The sequence below is a fragment of the Vulpes vulpes genome, chromosome X, assembly GCF_048418805.1.
Source record: "Vulpes vulpes isolate BD-2025 chromosome X, VulVul3, whole genome shotgun sequence".
In the NCBI taxonomy this organism is placed as follows: Eukaryota; Metazoa; Chordata; class Mammalia; order Carnivora; family Canidae; genus Vulpes; species Vulpes vulpes.
The window spans coordinates 73,447,165-73,466,619 of NC_132796.1; the positions used below are offsets into that span (position 1 = coordinate 73,447,165).

General features: G+C 40.3%; 2 protein-coding genes across 3 annotated transcripts; both read right to left on the bottom strand.

Annotated features, from left to right (window-relative positions):
• Positions 1-250: 250 nt before the first annotated feature.
• On the bottom strand, positions 251-3,568 carry TCEAL5 (transcription elongation factor A like 5). Of its 2 annotated transcripts, none has more exons than XM_025988130.2 (3): positions 3,300-3,568; positions 1,936-2,003; positions 251-1,152 (listed from the first exon to the last, which is right to left on the bottom strand). In XM_025988130.2, exon 3 carries the CDS (start codon positions 1,123-1,125, stop codon positions 505-507), a length of 621 nt encoding a protein of 206 aa, XP_025843915.1. In that variant the 5' UTR covers positions 1,126-1,152; positions 1,936-2,003; positions 3,300-3,568; the 3' UTR covers positions 251-504. The 2 variants fall into 2 exon arrangements, with proteins under 2 accessions (XP_025843915.1, XP_025843917.1); XM_025988132.2 differs by having other exon boundaries at positions 3,375-3,449.
• Positions 3,569-14,420: 10,852 nt separating this feature from the next.
• LOC112911534 (protein BEX1) lies at positions 14,421-16,047 on the bottom strand. The gene is made up of 3 exons (XM_072744959.1): positions 15,910-16,047; positions 15,433-15,513; positions 14,421-15,060 (listed from the first exon to the last, which is right to left on the bottom strand). Exon 3 carries the CDS (start codon positions 15,053-15,055, stop codon positions 14,669-14,671), a length of 387 nt encoding a protein of 128 aa, XP_072601060.1. The 5' UTR covers positions 15,056-15,060; positions 15,433-15,513; positions 15,910-16,047; the 3' UTR covers positions 14,421-14,668.
• Between the last annotated feature and the right edge of the window lie 3,408 nt (positions 16,048-19,455).

Genomic DNA, 19,455 nt, shown 5'->3' on the forward strand with positions numbered 1-19,455 from the left:
AACTTACTGAACTGTTATTTTGATTGCGTGGTATGTATCTTCCCACATTTACAATCTTTTGTTATTTACTTTTTTGACAAAAGTAATGTTTTCTAAGGAAAAAAGCAGAAGAGAGAAGATAATCTCTTCCACTGCCACTACACAGAGAAAACCACTATTTCTCTTTTGACCTACTCAGTTTCATAGTTTTCTCTACTTGTGGATGTATCATGTAACTATATATTTTTCAAAAATGGGCTGATGCTGTAGATGCAGTTCAAAAAACTGTTTTTTTATTAATATTTTTACAATGTACCATGAACATCTCTTCCATGCACATGGGTGAAAGTTCCCTACTGAAAGACAGAGTGTCAAAGTTGGGTCAAAAGGCTGCTGGTAACTGAGAGTGACACCTAAAGCAATGTATCAGCATAAGGTTAAAGCACATAGCCTGGCAAATGCCTGCCAGGGAAAGCGAGTTGGCAATATTCCCATCAGAGAAATCAGAATTAAAGGCCAAAGGCATTAAACATATGGAACATCTTCTAAGTCCTTCTGGCCCCTCCCTCCGCCCCTCACCCCCCTGACACCTCGTTGTCCCCTTGGGGCAAACGGATCCTGTACATCTCTTTGCATCCAATGAAAACCACCCATTTTCTGTTTTTTCCTTAACTCTTCCTGAGCCCTTGAAATATCTCCACATTCTCTCATCATCTCCTCACTGCCCAAGTGCCTTTCCTGTAAGTCCTCCTGATAGTCCTTGGGGGAATCGTCCGTTCCCCTGTCCGTTTTTCTTTTTGCTTTCCTGGGCACGTAATCTTCAGCTGGGCGCTTTTCAGCAGCCCGTGGCTCACCCTCAGGCTTTGCCTGGGATTCTGGCTTGCCCTCATCTTGTGGTTTTCCCTCATCATTGGACTTGCCCTGCTTTTCTTGTTTTCCATCATCTTCTGGTTGTCCCTCATCATCTGGCTGTCCCTTATTCTGGAGCTTTCCCTCATGCCCTGGCTTCTCCTCTATTTCCAGCTTTTCTTCCTCATCTAATTTTCCTTCATCTTCTGTATCTACTTCATCTTCTGGCTGTCCCTCGATTTCCAGCTTTCCTTCGTTTTCTGGCTTCCGTTCATTTTCTTTGTAGACCTTTTCCATGTTGAGATTCTCCCTCCTTTGCCTGTCCTAGGAAACAAAAAAGGAGAACTTAGATTGGGGGAAACAGCTTCTGAAAATAATTGCCTTTATGATTTAGGGTTTTCCTCACCTTATCTCAAATTACAGGTACATTCCTACCCATACATTTTTTTTTCCTTTCCTTCTCACTTCACACATATTTACATGATGCAACTTTACAGAAACATCCACATGTGCTTCTTTCTTACACTTAAAACTTAGTCCCAACTTACACTGACCTTCAGTAATCCTGGGCCAGTTTCTTTTTTCCCTTGCCTGCAGTTGTGAGACTTCTAAAACTGCAGACAAAACAGAATAATGGCCACTTCTCAGATTTCAGGGCTACTCTATTATCTTCAAGAGGTTTCACAGATGCCACACCTCCTGTCTCTTACTCCCTTGTTCTCCCCTCTGTCCTCTCCAGCCATAAAATACCGTGTTTCTTCCCTGAGAGTCCTGACAGAGGCCATGTATTCTGAGACTGCAGTAGGGTGGCCGGGAGGAGAGTTGGCAGGTAGTGGCGTCTTCAACTTCTTTTTTTTTAAATGTTTTATTTATTTATTTATGAGAGACATAGAGAGAAAGAGAGAGAGGCAGAGACATAAGCAGAGGGAGAAGCAGGCTCCATAGAGGGAGCCCGATGTGGGACTTGATCCTGGGTCTCCAGGATCAGGCCCTGGGCTGAAGGCAGTGCTAAACCGCTGAGACACCTGGGCTGCCCCTCAACTTTTGCCCAAGCTTAAGTCACTCCTATTCTCAGAGGTCCTGGGACAGTTACGTTCTGCCACTGACCTGTACTGATCCTGCAGGTCTTTCCTCTTCTTGTCTGGGTTGGTGCCCACAACCACAGACCAGAAGACCTGTAGAGAGATGGGAGACAGTGGGTGAATAGAGGGTTGAGAAGTGAATGACTGGCAACTGGGACACTGATTCTTTCACACTATAGTTGTCAAAACTTTCCCAAATCCTGCCACTCCCTTGCCCTTTCCCTAGCTTCTCTGATCCTCCTCTACAGCTCCTCCCTAACAGTCTCCATTCTACTACTGGGCAATGGCAGAGAAAGTTTATTTCCAAAGGGTTTCTTTGTTTCTGAATCCTCTCCCAAATTTCTATCTCACTTGTTCTTTCACTAAAATGAGTGAAGTTTTGAAGTTCATTCAGCATAATAATCATGTTCAGAAGGCAGATCCTGCTGTACTCCCTTATCTGCCATCCAAACCTCCCACTCCAGGGTGCCCAGATAACACAAACCACATCACTTCTCTGAAAATGGTGACCGCAGAGTCAGGGGGCAGAGCAAAAATGTCCAGAGTATTCGTGACACCCCTTGCCTCTTTACATACACAGATATACCACGTTTTTCTACAATGCAAGAGATAAATTATTTCCAAATTCAGTAAAAATTTGGGCTCATGCTATCTCCTCTCAGCCCTCCCTAGTTTAGAAGCCACTCCTCCGCAAAAGGGAGCTGGTCTCCAGACCGAACCTCTGTCCCCTTCCTTTAAAGCACCTCCTCCCCTTCTCCCCACCGACATGCAGCCCACCATTTCCGGCTCCAAAATGGACGGAAGGTGAAGAAGAGATGCAGAGAACGAAGGCCCTTCCCACCTCGGGCTCACAGGCTATGCCCTCTCCCGCTGCCCTGCAGAGATCAGGCCATTTCTTCGCTATCGCCATCCCCCTCTCCCCGCCCTCTCCATCAGACGAAACTCCATAGCCTCCCTCCTAGGAAATCCCAACGGGTACCCATTCTCAACCCCTGGTCCCTCTCCATCTCCTCCCGCCAAGTCCTCCGTTTCTTGCACCAAACCTATGGCCATTGGGGAAGAACGGGGTAGTAAGAATCCAGTCCTGTACCCACTCTGGTCTTTGCCCTCTGCTACTATCCCCACCCTTCACCCCAAGGGTCCGCAGGTGCCTGTGGACTTGTAGCCATTCCAGAGAGATGCTTCCTTCTCCTCGGATTTCTTTCTGCCGTAAACCCACACTTATCCACGGAAATCAGAGACGGTACCCAGACCTCTCCCCCAACACTCATACAATTTCCTGCGCCAAAATGAATGGAGGTGGGAGGGGGTGGCATCTGGAAAGCAGCCTCTACCAGTTACCACTCTTGTCCCAGCACCCATCCCGCTTCTCCTCCATCTCCTACTGACCTGCAGGGCTATCCACCAGCTGCCCCTTCGGCTCTCAGTCCGAAATCTTTCTCTATGGAAACAGGGAGCTGGTACCTGGAGGAGAGGGACTTCTGCACACGTCGGCTTCTGATCACGTGAAGGAAACGTCACCAGTGGGCTCGGGTCCTTAGTTCCCCTCCCACCAGCAGAATGTGCGTCAGGAGCCAGCCCACTTTTTCCCTTCCCTAGCCCCTTTCCACCGCCTCACCGTGCTGTAGTCCCCTCCTCTCACCGCTGGACGCCCTGTCACTCACTTTGGTCTTTACTAATCCCAAAGGTCAAACGTGGCCCCTTCTTCCGGTGATATGTGTTTGTTCTCTCTTATCAGGGAAGGGCTACATCTCCTAAGGCAACCGGCCATTGGTACGTCGCCAAGGAATTTTTTTCTTTCTCTCCTTTGATTTCAAAGCACCTACCCCTCATTCCACTTCTCCGCTTAGCCACTGATGTTCATTTCTCTTCTTTTCCAGACCTTCATAATATAGGTACATGGTGGATTGCCAGGCAGGGAAGTATATAGTTGAAATGAGGATTTTATTTTCTTCTAAGTAGTTTTTTTTTCCAGTTTTATTTAACTGACTCCCATCAGGTTGGGTTATTCTTATAAGCAAAAAATTAAATACAGCTATTTTCATTTGGGGCAAAGAATGTGTTTAAGATAGAAAAAATCCAACAAGATTACAAAATTAAGTTCATTGCAGTAATTATTACTACGTGGAAAATGGATTCAATTAGCTACACACAAAATATTTTCCTTAATTTTAATAAATAGGTAGTTCGGGGATCCCTGGGTGGCTCAGCGGTTTAGCGCCGGCCTTTGGCCCAGGGCGCGATCCTGGAGACCCGGGATCGAATCCCACATCGGGCTCCCAGTGCATGGAGCCTGCTTCTCCCTCTGCCTGTGTCTCTGCCTCTCTCACTCTCTTTCTCTGTGTGACTATCATAAATAAATAAATAAAAATTAAAAAAGAAAATAGTTTAAAAAAAAAAGAAAGAATAAATAGGTAGTTCTGTCATGTTCTACTAAAAATGCATGTATTTATTGTGCCCAAACAATCACTGAGTATTAAGTAGACTTTCTGGAATCTGATGGCAGACACAATATCAGTCTTGAAAATTTGGCCTATGGCTATTTTTTTTCCCCTATGGCTATTTTCATTCAGAGATTTAGCTGTTGTGCAAAGGCAGCTGAGGATTTGAGGGATGCAGACATGGTCTGATTTTTCCTGTCTTTTCAAGAGGGGAGGAATATGCAATTTTCAGACTCCTTCTCAACTTTCCAGAGCCTCTCACCCTTTACATTCAGGCACCTGATTGTTGCTCACTCCAAAACATTCATGGAGAGATGACCAAGGTGGTGACCTGACTAAAATGTCTTTGGCCCCTTCCCTCCCTTCCCCAAATTCCCACAGAGGTAAGTCAACCCCAGCAAAGATGGAATGCTGTCTTGACAACTGGAAATCAGAACAAATCCCTTCCAGATCCCTGTAGTAGAGGGTTTCCATGAAGCCTAGAAAAGTGATTGCTAAGAAGAGAGCCTCCGTGCTTCGCTGCTCTCTGCCTCAATTCAGTGTTCAGGGAAGCTTCTTTGACCCTGTCTGCTACCTACCACTTGACTTAGGAGGTGCACCCTGATGGGTTTCTCAACTTCAGTATTTTCACCTCCAGGGCACCTAAGGAGGAGCCTAGCCATCCTGCAGGGCTGCTGCCTTCCAGTCCATGCCCACCCTTGTCCTCTATGAGTCAGATTTGTTTCAATGTCTAAGGAAGTCTGATATGCTGACTGTACAGATTGACCTAGACCAGGTGTTCTCAATTGAGGAAGTCTGTGGACCGCCTGAAATGATATGCAAGGCTGCATATGTTTAGAAGATAGTAGAGTATGTACACTTATGAAAAGAACTGTACCTTAGGAACCTGAGAAACTATGATACATGAGCAGATTGACATCATGAAGAAGCATAAGCTATAGGTAAAAACAGAGGAGATGAAGAAGCATAAGCTATAGGTAAAAACAGAGGAGATGGAGAAGAAGCTACTTGGTAGTGAGACAGAAAAAGGAAGAAACAAATAGCAGGTGAGCTATGTTAAAGGGAGAGCACTTACTCCTTGCATTCCAGCATTCTTAACTAGAGAAACCTCTGAATCCCTTGGAATTATATTCAAAATTATGTGCATGTGTGTGTGACTGGGCGAGAGATGTATATTTTTGCTGGCTGTGTGCATTTGCCTAGGATAGGATCCATTGGTATCACTGGATGCTGAGAGGGATATGCAATATAAAAAATGTGAAGGCCAATTGGCCTAAAGAATATACTTATATATATCTTTTTACAAATGAGACTATATTTTTAGGAGAAATTAACATAACATAAAATTAGCCATTTTAAAGTACACATGCAGTGACGTATAGTACATTCACAATGTTGTGAAACAATTTCCTCTATATAGTTCCAAAATACTTTTATTAACTCTGAAGGAGACCCCATACCCATTAAGCAGTCACTCCCAATTTTTCCCCTCCTCCAGTCCCTAGCAATGACTAATTTGCTGTCTCCATGGAATTACCCATTTTGAATATTTCATATAAATGGAATCATGCAGTATGTGACCTTTTATGTCTGGCTTCTTTGCATAATGTTTTCAAGGTTCATTTATATTATAGCATGTACAGTATTTCATTCCTTTTTATGGCTGAATAGTATTTCATTATATTCCCATATTGTATTTTATTTATCCATTCAAACATTGGTGGATATTTGAGTTGTTTCTACATTTCAACCGTTGTAAATGCTGCCTTAAGCACTTCTGTATAAGTTTTTGCATGGATGTATGTTTTTATTTCTCTTGGGCATATATCTAAGAATGGAATTGCTAGGTTATATGGTAATTCTATGTATAACTTTTTGAGGAAATACCACACTATTCCACTGCAACATTTTGCACTCCTACCAGCAATGCATGAAGATTCCAATTGCTCCACATTCTCAAAAACAATTATTAATTGTTAATTTTTAAAATTTTTGCATTTTCCTAATGACTAATGATATTGAGCATCGTTTCATATATTTATTGGATATTTATATATCTTCTTTGAAAAAATATCTATTCAAGACCTTTGCCCATTTTTAATACTGAGTTGTTTGTCATTTTCATGTTGAATTGTAAGACTTCTTCATATATTCTGGATACAAACCTGTTCCAGATATATAATTTGCAAATATTTTCTTCCATTTTGTTTCTTCCTTTGCCTTTTTCTTTTTTAAAAATTTTATTTATTTATTCATAAGAGACACACAGAGAGAGAGGCAGAGATGGAGGCAGAGGGATAAGCAGGCTTCATGCAGGGAGCCCAATGTGGGACTCGATCCTGGAACTGCGGGATCACGACCAGAGCTGAAGGCAGATGCTCAACCGCTAAGCCACCCAGGCATCCTGTCTTTTTACTTTCTTGGTAGTGTCTTTTTATTCACAGAAGTTTTTAATTTTTATGAAGTCCAATGTGTATGTTTTTCTTTTTGTTGTCCTTGCTTTTGGTGTCATATCTGTAAGTCCATTACCAAATCCAAGGACATGAAGATTTACCCCTTTGTTTTCCTCTAAGAGTTTTAAAGTTTTGACTCAAATATGTAGGTATTTGATAATTTTGAGTTAATTTTTATATATGGTATGACTTTATCTTTGTAAATGGCTTTGTAAGATTTAAAGGTTCTTTTGATGGCAGAACACAACACACTGTCACAAAGATAGAAGGCAGAACTCTTTGTTACTTATAGCTACAAAGGAGTGAAGGTGGCCTGGAAGAGTCACATAGGTTAAGCCTGGATAACAGGAACATACACCACTGTATAAGTTTAAGATATATAGCATGATGGTTTGATATACATATATTGTGAAATGATTACTACAGTAAGTTTAGTTAAGATTCATCATCTCATATAGACACAATAAAAGGAAAAGAAAGTCATTTCACCTTGTGGTGAGAGCTCTTAGGACCTACTCTCTTAACAAATTTCCTATAAATCATACAGAAGTGTTAACTATGGCCATCATATGTTACATTACATCCCCATGACTTATTTATTTTATAACTGGAATTTGTGCCTTTTGGCCACTTTTCTCCCATACCTCCACCCCCCACCTCTGGTAACCACAAATCTGATTTCTTTTTCTGAGTTTGGTGGATTTAATGTATGTCCTCAGTGTTTTATAGTTTTCAGTGTGCAGGTCTTGATTATCTTTTGTCAGATTTATCCCTAAGTATTTCATATTTCTGATGCTATTGTAAATGATATTGTTTTAAATTTTAACCTGTGGTTCATTGCTTGTAGAGGACTGAATAATTTCCCCCAATATTCATGTCCACCCAGCACTTCAAAATGTGACCTTATTTGTAAATAGGGTCTTTGCAGATATAATTAAGAACTGAGATATAGGATGATACCTGGCTGGCTTAGTTGGTAGAGCATGCAACTCTTGATTTCAGGGTTGTGAGTTTGAGTCTCATGTTGGGTGTGCAGATTACTTAAAAATAAAATATTTTTAAAGAAGGAGAATTGAAAGAGATCATATTGGCTTAGGTAGGCCCTAAATCCAATGGATGTATCCTTAGAAAAGACAAAGAACATAGAGACACACAGAAGAGAAGCAGAAATTGGAGTTATGCTATCAAAAGCTAAGGAATGCCTTGGGCCACTAGAAGCTGGAAGAAGTAAGGAAGGATTCCTCTCTAGAGACTTTAGAGGGAACATAGCATGGTTGATAACTTGATTTGGATTTCCGGCCTTCAAAACTATAACACAATACATTTCTTGTTTTGTTTTGTTTTTTTAAGCCACCAAGTTTATGGTAATTTGTTATGGAAGTCCTAGAAAATTAGAAATACAACTAAATTTGTATTTCAGTCTTGTATCCTGCAACCTTATTGAACTCATTTATTAGCTCTGGTAGCTTTTTTTTTTTAAAAAAATTATTTTTAAGAAATCTCTACACCCATCATGGGACTTGAACTCACAACCCCAAGATCTAGAGTTGCACACTCCACCAGCTGAGTCAGCCAGGTGCCCCATAGCTCTAGTAGCTTTTTGTGTATTATAAAATATTTCTACATAGATAATTGTTTTCTAAGAAATTTTCTATTTCTTCCTTTGCAATCTATATGACTTTTATTTATTTCTCTTATTGTGCCAGCTAGAATTAATACACTGTTGAATCTAACTTGTGAAAGTGTGTATTTTGCCTTGTTTTTCATCTTAGGGAAGAAACATTTAGTCTTTACGTACACATCATTAAGTATGTTTTTTTGTACCTGAATCTTATAAGGCTGAGAAACGTTTCTTCTATATGTGGATGCTGAGTATTTTAATCAGTAACATATATATATATTTATAGTTTTACCAAATGTTTTTTCATTAGCCACTGAATTGATAATATGTTTTTTCTCTTTTTGTTAATGTGGTGAATTACAATGATTTTCAAATATTAACACTCTTTGAATTCTTGGGATAAACCTTACCCGGTCATTGTATATTTTATCTTGTATATATAATCGGATTCTATTTTTACTAAAGTTTTATTAAGAATTTTTGCATATATGTTCATAAAGGAGATTAGTTTGTTGTTATATTTCCTTGTAATATAATTGTCTCGTTAGTTATCTGGGTAATTCTAGCCTCATAGGGTGAGTTGGGAGCTATTCCTTCCTCTTTAATTTTCTGAAAGATTTTGCATAGAATTGGTATTATGTAATTTTTAAATGTTTGGTAGAATTACCAGTTAAGCCACCTTGACTTAGAGTTTTCTTTGGAGGAAGTGTTTTAAATAAAATTTCCATTTCTTTTCATGGTAAGCATAGCTTAATGTATAGAATTATCAAATCACTATGTTGTACACCTGAAACTAATATAACATTAGAGATCAAATATACTTTAAATAAAAAAACTTTAAAATTTCTATGTATTTAATAGCTGTAGAGCTTTCTTCTATTCTAATACATATGTTCAGTGCTATAAATTTATGCCTGATTGGTCCTTTTGTCATATTTCACAAATTATCATATGTTGAGTTTTCATTTTCATTCAGCTCAAAGTGTCTTATAATTTCTACTTTGATTTCTTCCTTTGGTTATTTAGACATGTATTGTTTGATGTTAATATAAATATTTGGGATTTTCCAGATATTTTTCTGGTATTAGTTTCTCATTTAATTCCATTGTCCTCAGAAGGCATACATTTTATGATTCGAATTCTCTTAACATTACTGAGACTTATTTTATGGCCCTGATTATGGACTATCTTGGAAAACATTCTATGCATAAATGAAACAAATACACATTCTCCTGTTGTTGGTTGCAAGTTCTACCATTGTCAACTAGATAAGTTGGTTCATAGTGTTCAAGTCATAGATGTACTTGCTGATTGTCTACTTGTTCTATCAATTTTTTAGGGAAGATGTTGAAATCTCTGACTGTAATTGTGGATTTGTCTGTTTCTCCTTGAAGTTCTATCAGTTTTTGCTTCATGTATTTTATTTATTTTTTTTTTCCACTTTGGGTTTTTAATTTTTTTTATTTTATTTTATTTATTTATTTTTTTTGCTTCATGTATTTTAAAGCACTGCAATATGTGAATGTTTAGAATTGTCATGTCCTCTTGACAAACTTACCACTTAAAATTAACTTACCACTTTCTATAACTGTAATATCTTTGGTATTATTCTTTGCTCTGAAATTTATTGTATTTGATACGAATATATACACTCAAGCTTTGATTGATGTTAAGATTGTTCATCTTGGGGCTCCTGGGTGGCTCAGTGGTTGAGTGTCTGACTTTGGCTCAGGTAGTGATCTCGGGGTCCTGGGATTGAGTCCTGCTGCAGGGAGCCTGCTTCTCCCTCTGCCTTTGTCTCTGCTTCTCTCTCTGTGTCTTTCCTGAATAAATAAAATCTTAAAAAAAGACTGTTCATCTTTTCCCATTCCTTTACTTGTAATCAGTTAGTATCTTTAAATTTAAAATAAGGTGTTTATAGGCAGCATATATTTTCCTTCCTTTTCTATATAATCTGACAATCTCTTCTTTATAATTAAGGTATTTATATCATTTACATTAATGTGATTATTGATACTGATACGTTTGGGTTTAAATCAACCTTCTTGCTATTTGTTTCCATGTGTCCCATCTGCTCTTTTTCCTTTTTCCTCTAACATTTTTGATTGACTATTTTGAAGATTCCATTTTATTTCATATCTTGGTTCATCAGCTACAACTTTTTTTCATAATTAAGTTTTATAATATACATTTTTTAACATTTCAGAATCTACCTTCAAGTGATATTAATGTGTAGAATAAGGACTTCAAAATGCTGTACTTTCATTTCCCTCTCCTGATCTTTGTGCTATGATTAACATACATTTTACTTCTACATATATTACAAATCCTACAATACACAGCAAGCTGGGGGCAATCAGAATGCTCATATTATTTGTTTCTACTTTATTGTTTTTAAGATTTTATTTAATTATTTGAGAGAGAGAGAGAGCACAGAGGGAGAGGGAGAGAGACAAGCAGACTCCCCTCTGAGCAGGGACACCAATGTGGGACTTGATCCCAGGACCCTGGAATCATGACCTGAGCCAAAGGCAGATGCTTTACCAACCGAGCCCCTCAGGCGCCCCTGTTTGTACATTCTCAAAGAACTTTCCCCTCCACTGCCTAATGTTAAATAACTCAAAATTGATGTTCCATGTATTTTGTCCAAGTTTTAGTTGTTTCAGTTAGGGAGATAAATCCAGACCCTGTTATTCCATTTTAATTTGAAGCATAAATGTAGCTTGGTGTTTTAAATAATAATTAATCATGATGGTTTTATTTCACCTCTAACCAAAGTTTCATTTGCTCTCTGGACTTCCCGGAAAAGAGTCCAGGGTCTGTGTATTCTCCGTGCTCTGCTTCTGACTACAAAGTTCAAATTGCACTGCTTTCTTTGGCCACAAGGTGGCTCTTAAATTTATTTTCTGAATTTCCTTCAATTGACTTGATTTTTAAATTTTAGAAAAAATAAAGTAATATTTTTATTCAAAAGTCATGAGACATTATCTGCATCATTATCTCAATTTTGTTAGAAATACAGAAGGATTCAAAGATGTGCATACTTATCATTTGCTGAATACCAGTAAATCCATACTTACTGTGCTGAGTTTTTCATTCACCAAGTATCTACTAGATGTACATGATGTACTAAAACTTCAGTGGCCCAATGCATGTCAACATCTAAAACTTCTTTTTTATACATCCTTTTTTTAAAGGATTTTATTTATTTATTCATGATAGACACACGTGGGGCAGGGGGTAGGCAGAGACACAGGCAGAGGAAGAAGGAAGCTCCATGCAGGAAGCCTGATGCGGGACTCAATCCCGTGACTCCAGAAGGCAGGTGCTAAACCGTGAGCCACCCAGGGATCTTTTTTTTTTTTTTTTTGAGAACCAGGGCACAATCCCTAATCTCACTGCCTTCTCTTTGCTAAAAGTTGTAGGCATTTATGGGGAGAATTTGCGCACCCTTTTGTGGACAATGATCACTCTTAGGGAGAAAAGGAAGCTCACAACGTAACATATAGCAATGATGTAAATAGGCAATTGCAGTCAGAAACTTAACTATGGCTATTCCCCTGGAAGGAACCTCATGCCCTGTTCCTTAACTGGCTTTTGCTCCCTTTCAACTGTATGTTGTCTGAACATTTTATTTGGAGCTGGCTATTAACATACTACTTGCTCAGATGCCCCTTCAGATCCAAACACTATTAAGAACCAAGGGAAGCTAGTTAATAGCAGTCTCTATTTCTCTCTCTCCAGAGACTAGGATCCTAAACCGACCCTTCTCTGAGGTTAGCAAAGCAACTTTGATCTGCCTTACATGGAAAAGATATACATTTTTCTGGGCATATGCATGCCTAAACTTCTATTACAATATGCTATGAGTTCACATGTGAGTTTCCAGTTTTTCTTCAAGAAGGAACTGCTGAATATTGTTAGGCCAATGAAGCCACAATGCTTCTGTTTTCCAGGAAAGCTGATGCTAATGTTGACAATCAAGTGTAGGAAGTATGGTAGGGCATACGTTTCTCTGTTCATCAGTCTTCCTGCCTTTTCAACTCTAGCCTTCATCTTTATAAACTTCCATCCTGCATGAACGTGCCTTGCGTTTCAAGCACCTGGAGGAGGGAGGGCTTTGGAATTGCTTAGGCATCTGATTCGTGATGTCTGGTTTTGCTGAGTTATATGATGGTTTCACCTGCTTATCCATTTTTCCCTTTGGTTTCATAACTGCTATTGTGATGTTATATTCCAGAGCAAGGTTTGGCAAACTTTTCTATTAGGGTCGGATAATAAATACGTAGGCTTTGCAGGTAGGCCATACTGTTTTTTTCACAACTAAACTCTGCTACTGTAGTGCATAAACAGCCACAGACAATATGTGAATTCCTACGTATGGTTATATTCCAATAAAACCTTATTTATGGACAGCAAAAATTGGTTTTCAAATAATTTTTACATGTCAAAAAATATTCTTGATTTTTTCAACCATTTAAAAACGTGAAACTTAATCTTAGCTCATTTGTCACAAAAATAAGCAATAGGCCAAATTTGGCTCATGGGCTGTGATTTGCCAACTTCTGTTTTAGGATCCTAACTTCTCAGGCACTTGGGCGGGTCAGTAAGTTTAGCGTTTGCCTTTGGCTCAGGTCATGATCCTAGGGTCCTGGGATCAACTCTGCTCTCTAGGGAGTCAGTTTCTCCCTCTCCGTCTGCCCCTTCCCCTAACTTGCGCGCGCGCGCCGCGTGCACTCTCTCTCTCTCAAATAAATACATAAATCTTAAAAAAAATCCTAACTTCTCAGTTTATTTCCACACAAGACTGTCTTCATACATAGTATATATCTCATCTACATAACACACTTCAAAGCAATTTCATTTCTCAAGTTCTTTTGGACACTTAAACCCAATAATCCTTCAATGGACTTCCCATAATTACCCACATTTGGGTACCCACTGAATTCATGGACATAATCTTCTGGCATCCAATTCAATGTAAGTTAGTTAAGTTAGTTCTTTCTTTACATTCATAGATTTCAGGGGGATGGGAGGAGGAAGGACTGTCTCAGACTGAACGTGAGCTTTGTCCCCTTACACATCTTTATACATAGTCTAATGAAGTAAGGTTTCTGTTTTTAAAGATTTATTCATGAGAGACAGAGAGAGAGAGGCAGAGACATAGGCAGAGGGAGAAGCAGGCTCCTCACAAGAGGCTGATGTGGGACTTGATCTGGGATTCCAGGATCACAACCTGAGTTGAAGGCAGCTGCCCTACCGCTGAGCCACCCAGGTGTCCCACTAAAGAGGTTTCCTGGAAAAGAACTATATGCTTAAGGAAAGAGAGAACTAGACAGATGAGGTTTCTTCATGAAGCTAAAAAGGGAGAGGGGACTTATTCACACTTTTACAGAAGAGTGAGGATTCAATTGGAGTGTTCCAGAAAAAAATCAGTGGGACTTTCTCACCTTGAGGATTCCTGAACATCAATACCCAGGGAAGAAGATGGGAATGGGGCACAGAAGCAGAGGAATGTTGGTACCTACCCCTAAGTCCACATAAAAACCTGACTTTGGAAACTTCCCCAAGCAGCTGAAGGGAATATGTAAATGTTGGGTCATGCACATTCCAGTGGGAACAAGAACTGGAGAAAGCTTACAAACATACTGCTTCATCAAGTACACAAGGCAGCCCTTGGGCGTTGTTATCATCTTGATTAGGTACCATTTTTTTGATGATTCTTAGAGATGATTCTCTCATCATTAGGTTTATATGTTTAAATAGGTGATCCAGAGGTAAGCTACAACTGAAATTGTATCACAAATGTTTAGATAAGTGCTCATATTGCTTTTACCAGGGGGCCAAGCCCTTTCACCAGGTAATAGGTATTTAGTTTTGAAATGAGAAAATATAGTTATTTATAATTCTATCATAAAAAGATAAACGTTAACTTTTTATTTTATATACTTAGACTGTTCATATATAAAATATAGAAGTAACAGAATACAGAGAATGTTTTTTAAACTGCTTTATTAACTCCACAATATATAATGAACATCTTGCCATGCAATAGGGTAAAACTCCCCTGCTGACAGAATCTTACAGATTGGGTCAAAATACAACATTCAATTAGAAGCTGGTCATAGGAGGCCCATAAGAGACATATAACACTAAAAGGTTTACAACAAAGGTACATTGAGAACATGTAAATTTAGGAAGCAGGTGTGCCTTCCTATTTAACTTCAGGGAAAACGTCAGGATTCAAGGCATAAGGCAAAACTCATCATGATGGTCATGGTGAGGAGGGTCAGTGCTAACTGCCCGCAGACTATGACTCAATTGCTTTTCCCTCAGCTTTTCCATCAGCTGTCTCATCTCCTCCCCAATCCTTTCCATATTCTCTTCTCTCATCCTTCCCTGTGGTTCTCCAAGCCGCTGAATCACATCCCACCTATACTGCAGGATGGGCTGCCTAACACGAAACCGCCTACGATTTACTCGAGGCACACAATATTCTCCAGCTTCCAAAGGGAGGGCTAAGGGCTCTCCTTTATTAGCAACTTGCTCCTTTTCATTCTTTTTTTCGTTTTCCTGCTGGGCACTTTCCATGTTGACACTTTTCACCACTTGTTTCTCTTTGGACGCCATTGCTCCTAAAAGACAAAAGAGCAAGGATTTTCTTAGTGGACTGATCAGCACCGAGGACAGAGGCCCTACTATGTACATTCCAAGATTCAAAGCCCTGGATCTCTTCAGTTTTTTAAAATTTCATTTTCCCACCTGAGAGGCTCCCTACACCCTCCAGGGGTCCCCCGGTCCGAGCCCCCCTCCCGCCCCCGTCGCTCCCCTCCCCGCCCCCCCCCCCCCAAAGCCCACCATTTTCCCTGCCGATCCCTTCCCAGGCCTCTGCAGGCACCAAGATGGAGGACGCGCTGGGGCGGGGGGAGGGGTAGGGAATTTGGGGCCTCAGGGCTTTCCACACCACACGTTCCCCGCACGCCCCCTCTACTGTCCCCCACACCGACCTGGGCCTATCCTTGCAGTCTCCTCCTCCTCCTCCGGATTCTCGCCGCGAGTGCGCCGCCGCAACACTTGGACCAGCACACCTGCAGAGGGCGGGGGTGGCAGCAGGGGGACTGCGGCGGCCGAACGCTTCGCGCGGACCCGACGCTACCCAGCCCCTCACGGGCCCCCCACGGCCGTGGCCCCCCCCCCCCCAGCCGCCCTATCCCCCGCGCTGACCACCATTTTCTACACCAAGAAGGACGGGCGCGGCGCGGGGCAGGGCGAGAGGCAGGTGATGCCGAAGGGTCAGCGCCTCACCACAGCCCGGCGCTCCGCCTACCATTTTCTGCAGCCAAACGCGGGCCGCGGTGGGGCGGGAGGCTGCGGTCCCTCCGCCGCTTCGCCCCGGGGCTGCGGCACCCCGGTGGGCTCCGCGGCCCGTGTGGGCTCTCCCACACCAAGCCCAGGGATCGCTCCCCGTCCGCCGGGTCCCTTACCTGCTCCCCCTCCGCCTCCTACTCTTTGGGGCCGCCCCTGGTCCGCCGCCTTCAGGGCCACCGGCAGCAGGTACCGACGAGCGGGCGAGCGAGCGAGCGAGCGAGCGAAGGCCGGGTCTGACGCTACAGCGAGGCGCGCGAGTCAGCGTTGGCGGGTCACGTGAGGCCTTCGTCACTGCTCGGGGCACCGCCCCCATGCCCTGTGGGCTGCTGCCCGAGAGGTGGCGTTCGGCGGGTCCGCTAGCACAGCTCGCCTCTGCTGCCGCGTCCTTGTTAAGCAGCACCAGCCTGGGCTCTGTGACTCTCCCTTTGTGTATTCCTGGGCCTTTCTCTGCCTGCTGGGGAAGGGCAGTATCTTCTCAGGGGCCTGTTGGCCATTCCCAGTTTTTCTCTGGGGACTTGCCTCTTCCTATCCTCTGCTCCAAGAATATGCTTTCTTCCACTTGCTGTGCTGTCTGCTACCAGTGCTCTCCATTTTCCCTCCACTAAGATGCATAGAAGAGATGTGTCAGGAAAAAGAGTCAGGAGAGTGGATTTTTAAGAATTCTTAGTATCTGTTTTGTTCCTTTTATATTAAGCCCTCCCCAAAATCAATATACTTTTTTTTAAAGAAAATATATTTTATTTTTAAAATTAAAGTTGAGGACAAAAACCCAACCACCTGTTTCTTCTACTAAGTCACTATATAAATATAGACTCTACAGGCAGCGTCTTTTTTTAGAACTTGGAAGAAAACACGGCAGCTGATGGCTCCTCTTGTTAGGGGCTCCCAGACACATGAGGCCCTCCATAGGGTGAGCTAACGAGTCAGTAGTGCCCCAGAGTCTTAATGAATTTTCAGAATTAAAACAACACCAGCAATGAAAATTCCTTAACAAATTTCAGGCTCAAAAGGTAATATGTAGGTCTTTATTTGTAAATCACATGATTTAGAGAATCCTAAGGTATCTACAATAAACGTACTATGGAACTAGTACTTTAATTCAGTGGAGTTGCGGCTATAGATGGATATAAAAAAACTCCATTGTATTCCTGTATGCTAGTGATGAACAATTGGAAATAGAAATTGTGTGTGTTTTGGATAGATACAGATGTAAAGATACAATATAAAGATTAATGTAAAATAGAGGAAGGTCCTGGATTAGGAAACTTAGTACTGTTAAACTATCAATTCTCTCCAAATTAATCTATAAATTTAGTTTTGTAAAAATAAAAATTTTAGCAGGCTTTTTTGTATAACTTGACAAAATTACCCCAAATTTATATGGAAATGAAAAGGGCCTAGTATAGACAATGATTTTGAAAAAACAGCACAGATGTGGAAAATTATATTATCTGATTTCCAGACTGAGGTTGTAGTAATAAAGGTAGTGTAGTAATGGAGTATACATAGACACTGAATTTAAAATTAAAAGCTTCTGCTCTGTGAAAGATATGGTTAGGAAAATGAGGGGCTCCTGAATAGCTCAGTTCATTAAGCGTCTGCCTTCGGCTCAGGTCCTGATCTCTGTCCTGGGATGGAGCCCCCCATTGGGTTCCCTGCTCAGTGGGGAGCCTGCTTCTCCCTCTCCCTCTACCACTTCCCCTATTTGTGCCCTCTCTCACTCTCTTTCTCAAATAAATTTAAAAATCCTTTAAAAAAAAACCGAAAAAAAAGAAAATGACGTGGGAAGCTCATCAATATTTGTAACCAAAAAAGAGCTTGTATCCAGAAGATATATAAAGACCTTCTAAAATTCAAAATAAGGCAAACAATGCAATGAAAAATGATCAAAAGATTTCAATAAGCATTTCACTAAAGTACATGTACAAATCACCAAAGAGCTCATGGAAAGCTGCTTGATGTCATTAATCACCAGGAAAATATAAAACAAGCAAACAAATATAAACAATGAATTACCACAACATGACCATCAGAATTGATAAAATTAAAAAGTCTGATAATCCTAGATTGCCAGATATGCACATATATCTAAAAGATATTTTGAAGATACGGAACAACTGGAAATCTCATTCCTCACTTGTTGCTGATGAGAAGTTCAACCAAAAAAAGACTTTTTGATAGTTGCTTAAAAAGTTAAATTTATACTTACCATATGTCCAAGAAATTCCACTCTCAGGAATCTTCCCAAACAGAATTCAAACCATATTTCCTCAAAAAGATTCGTGTAGGAATGTTCATGGCAATTTCATCTAGATAGCCACGAAGTGGATACAATCCAAATGTCCATCAACAAGTAAATGTATAAACATTGTGATGTATTCATGTGTTAGGGTACTACGGAGCAACAAAAAGGAACAAACTACTGATAGAAGCAATAACATAGATAAATCCCAAAAAACATATTATACTCAGGGAAAGATATCAGACACAAAAGACTGCATTCTGTTTGATTCCATTTATATGAAGTTTTGGAAGAGGCAAAACTAGTTTATATTGATATAAATTGGATGAAATCAGTGTTTGCCTGGCTTGAAGGGTGGAATTTTTCTGAGCTTAAAGGAGGAGTAACAGAACTTTCTCAGGTGAGGGAAATGCTCTGTGTCTTGATGGGGTAGTGACTCCATTGGTGAATACATTTGTTGAAAACACTGAACTATATAGTTAAAATGTATGCATCTTATTGCATGTAAATTATATCCAATAAAGTTGATTAATAATCAAAATAAATCTAATTAAATACTTGCAAGACCATTACACTAAGAATTATAAAATAATTTTGAGAAACATTAAAGAAGACCTAAATAAGGATAGATATATACTGGGTTCATGTATTGAAATACTCAATATTTTAAGGTTGTCAATTATTCCCAAATTGATCTATGAACTCAATGCAATCCATATAAAGATCCCAGTCAGTTATTTTTTGTTGACAGGCAGATTCCAACTATATATGTGAAAATACAAAAAAAAAATGTAGCCAAAAGAACCCTGAAGAAGGGAGCACCAAAACTTTCACCAGTAGATACCAAATTTAATACAATGCTACAGTGAGTAAATTATGAATAAATAATGTGATATTGTCTCAAAGATGAATTTACATACGCATGCATGTACAGACCTGTGAAACATACCTACACATACTGTCGCTTGATTTATGGCAAAGGTGACACTATAGTCAAGTGGGGAAAGGATTTTTTTTCCTAAAAAGTGGTGGTAGCAGATCAGTTGGGTATCCATATGTGAAAAAATGTATGTCAACTCTACCCTAAATAACACACAAAATAAACTCCCAATGAATTGCAGATCTAAATGGGAAAGGTGAAAATATCATTCTACAGGAATGACAAGAACACAGAGGAAATCATCTTCTTAACTTTGGAATAGGCAGTATTCTTCTCTTTTTTAATTTAAAATTTTTAAAAAATTTTTATTTTTATTTTTTAATTTTTAATTTTTTAAAAATTTTAAAAAGATTTTATTTATTAATTCATGAGCGACACACAGAGAGAGGCAGAGACACAGGCAGAGGGAGAAGCAGGCTCCAAGGAGGGAGCCTGACGTGGGACTTGATCCCAGGTCTCCAGGATCAGGCCCTGGGCTGA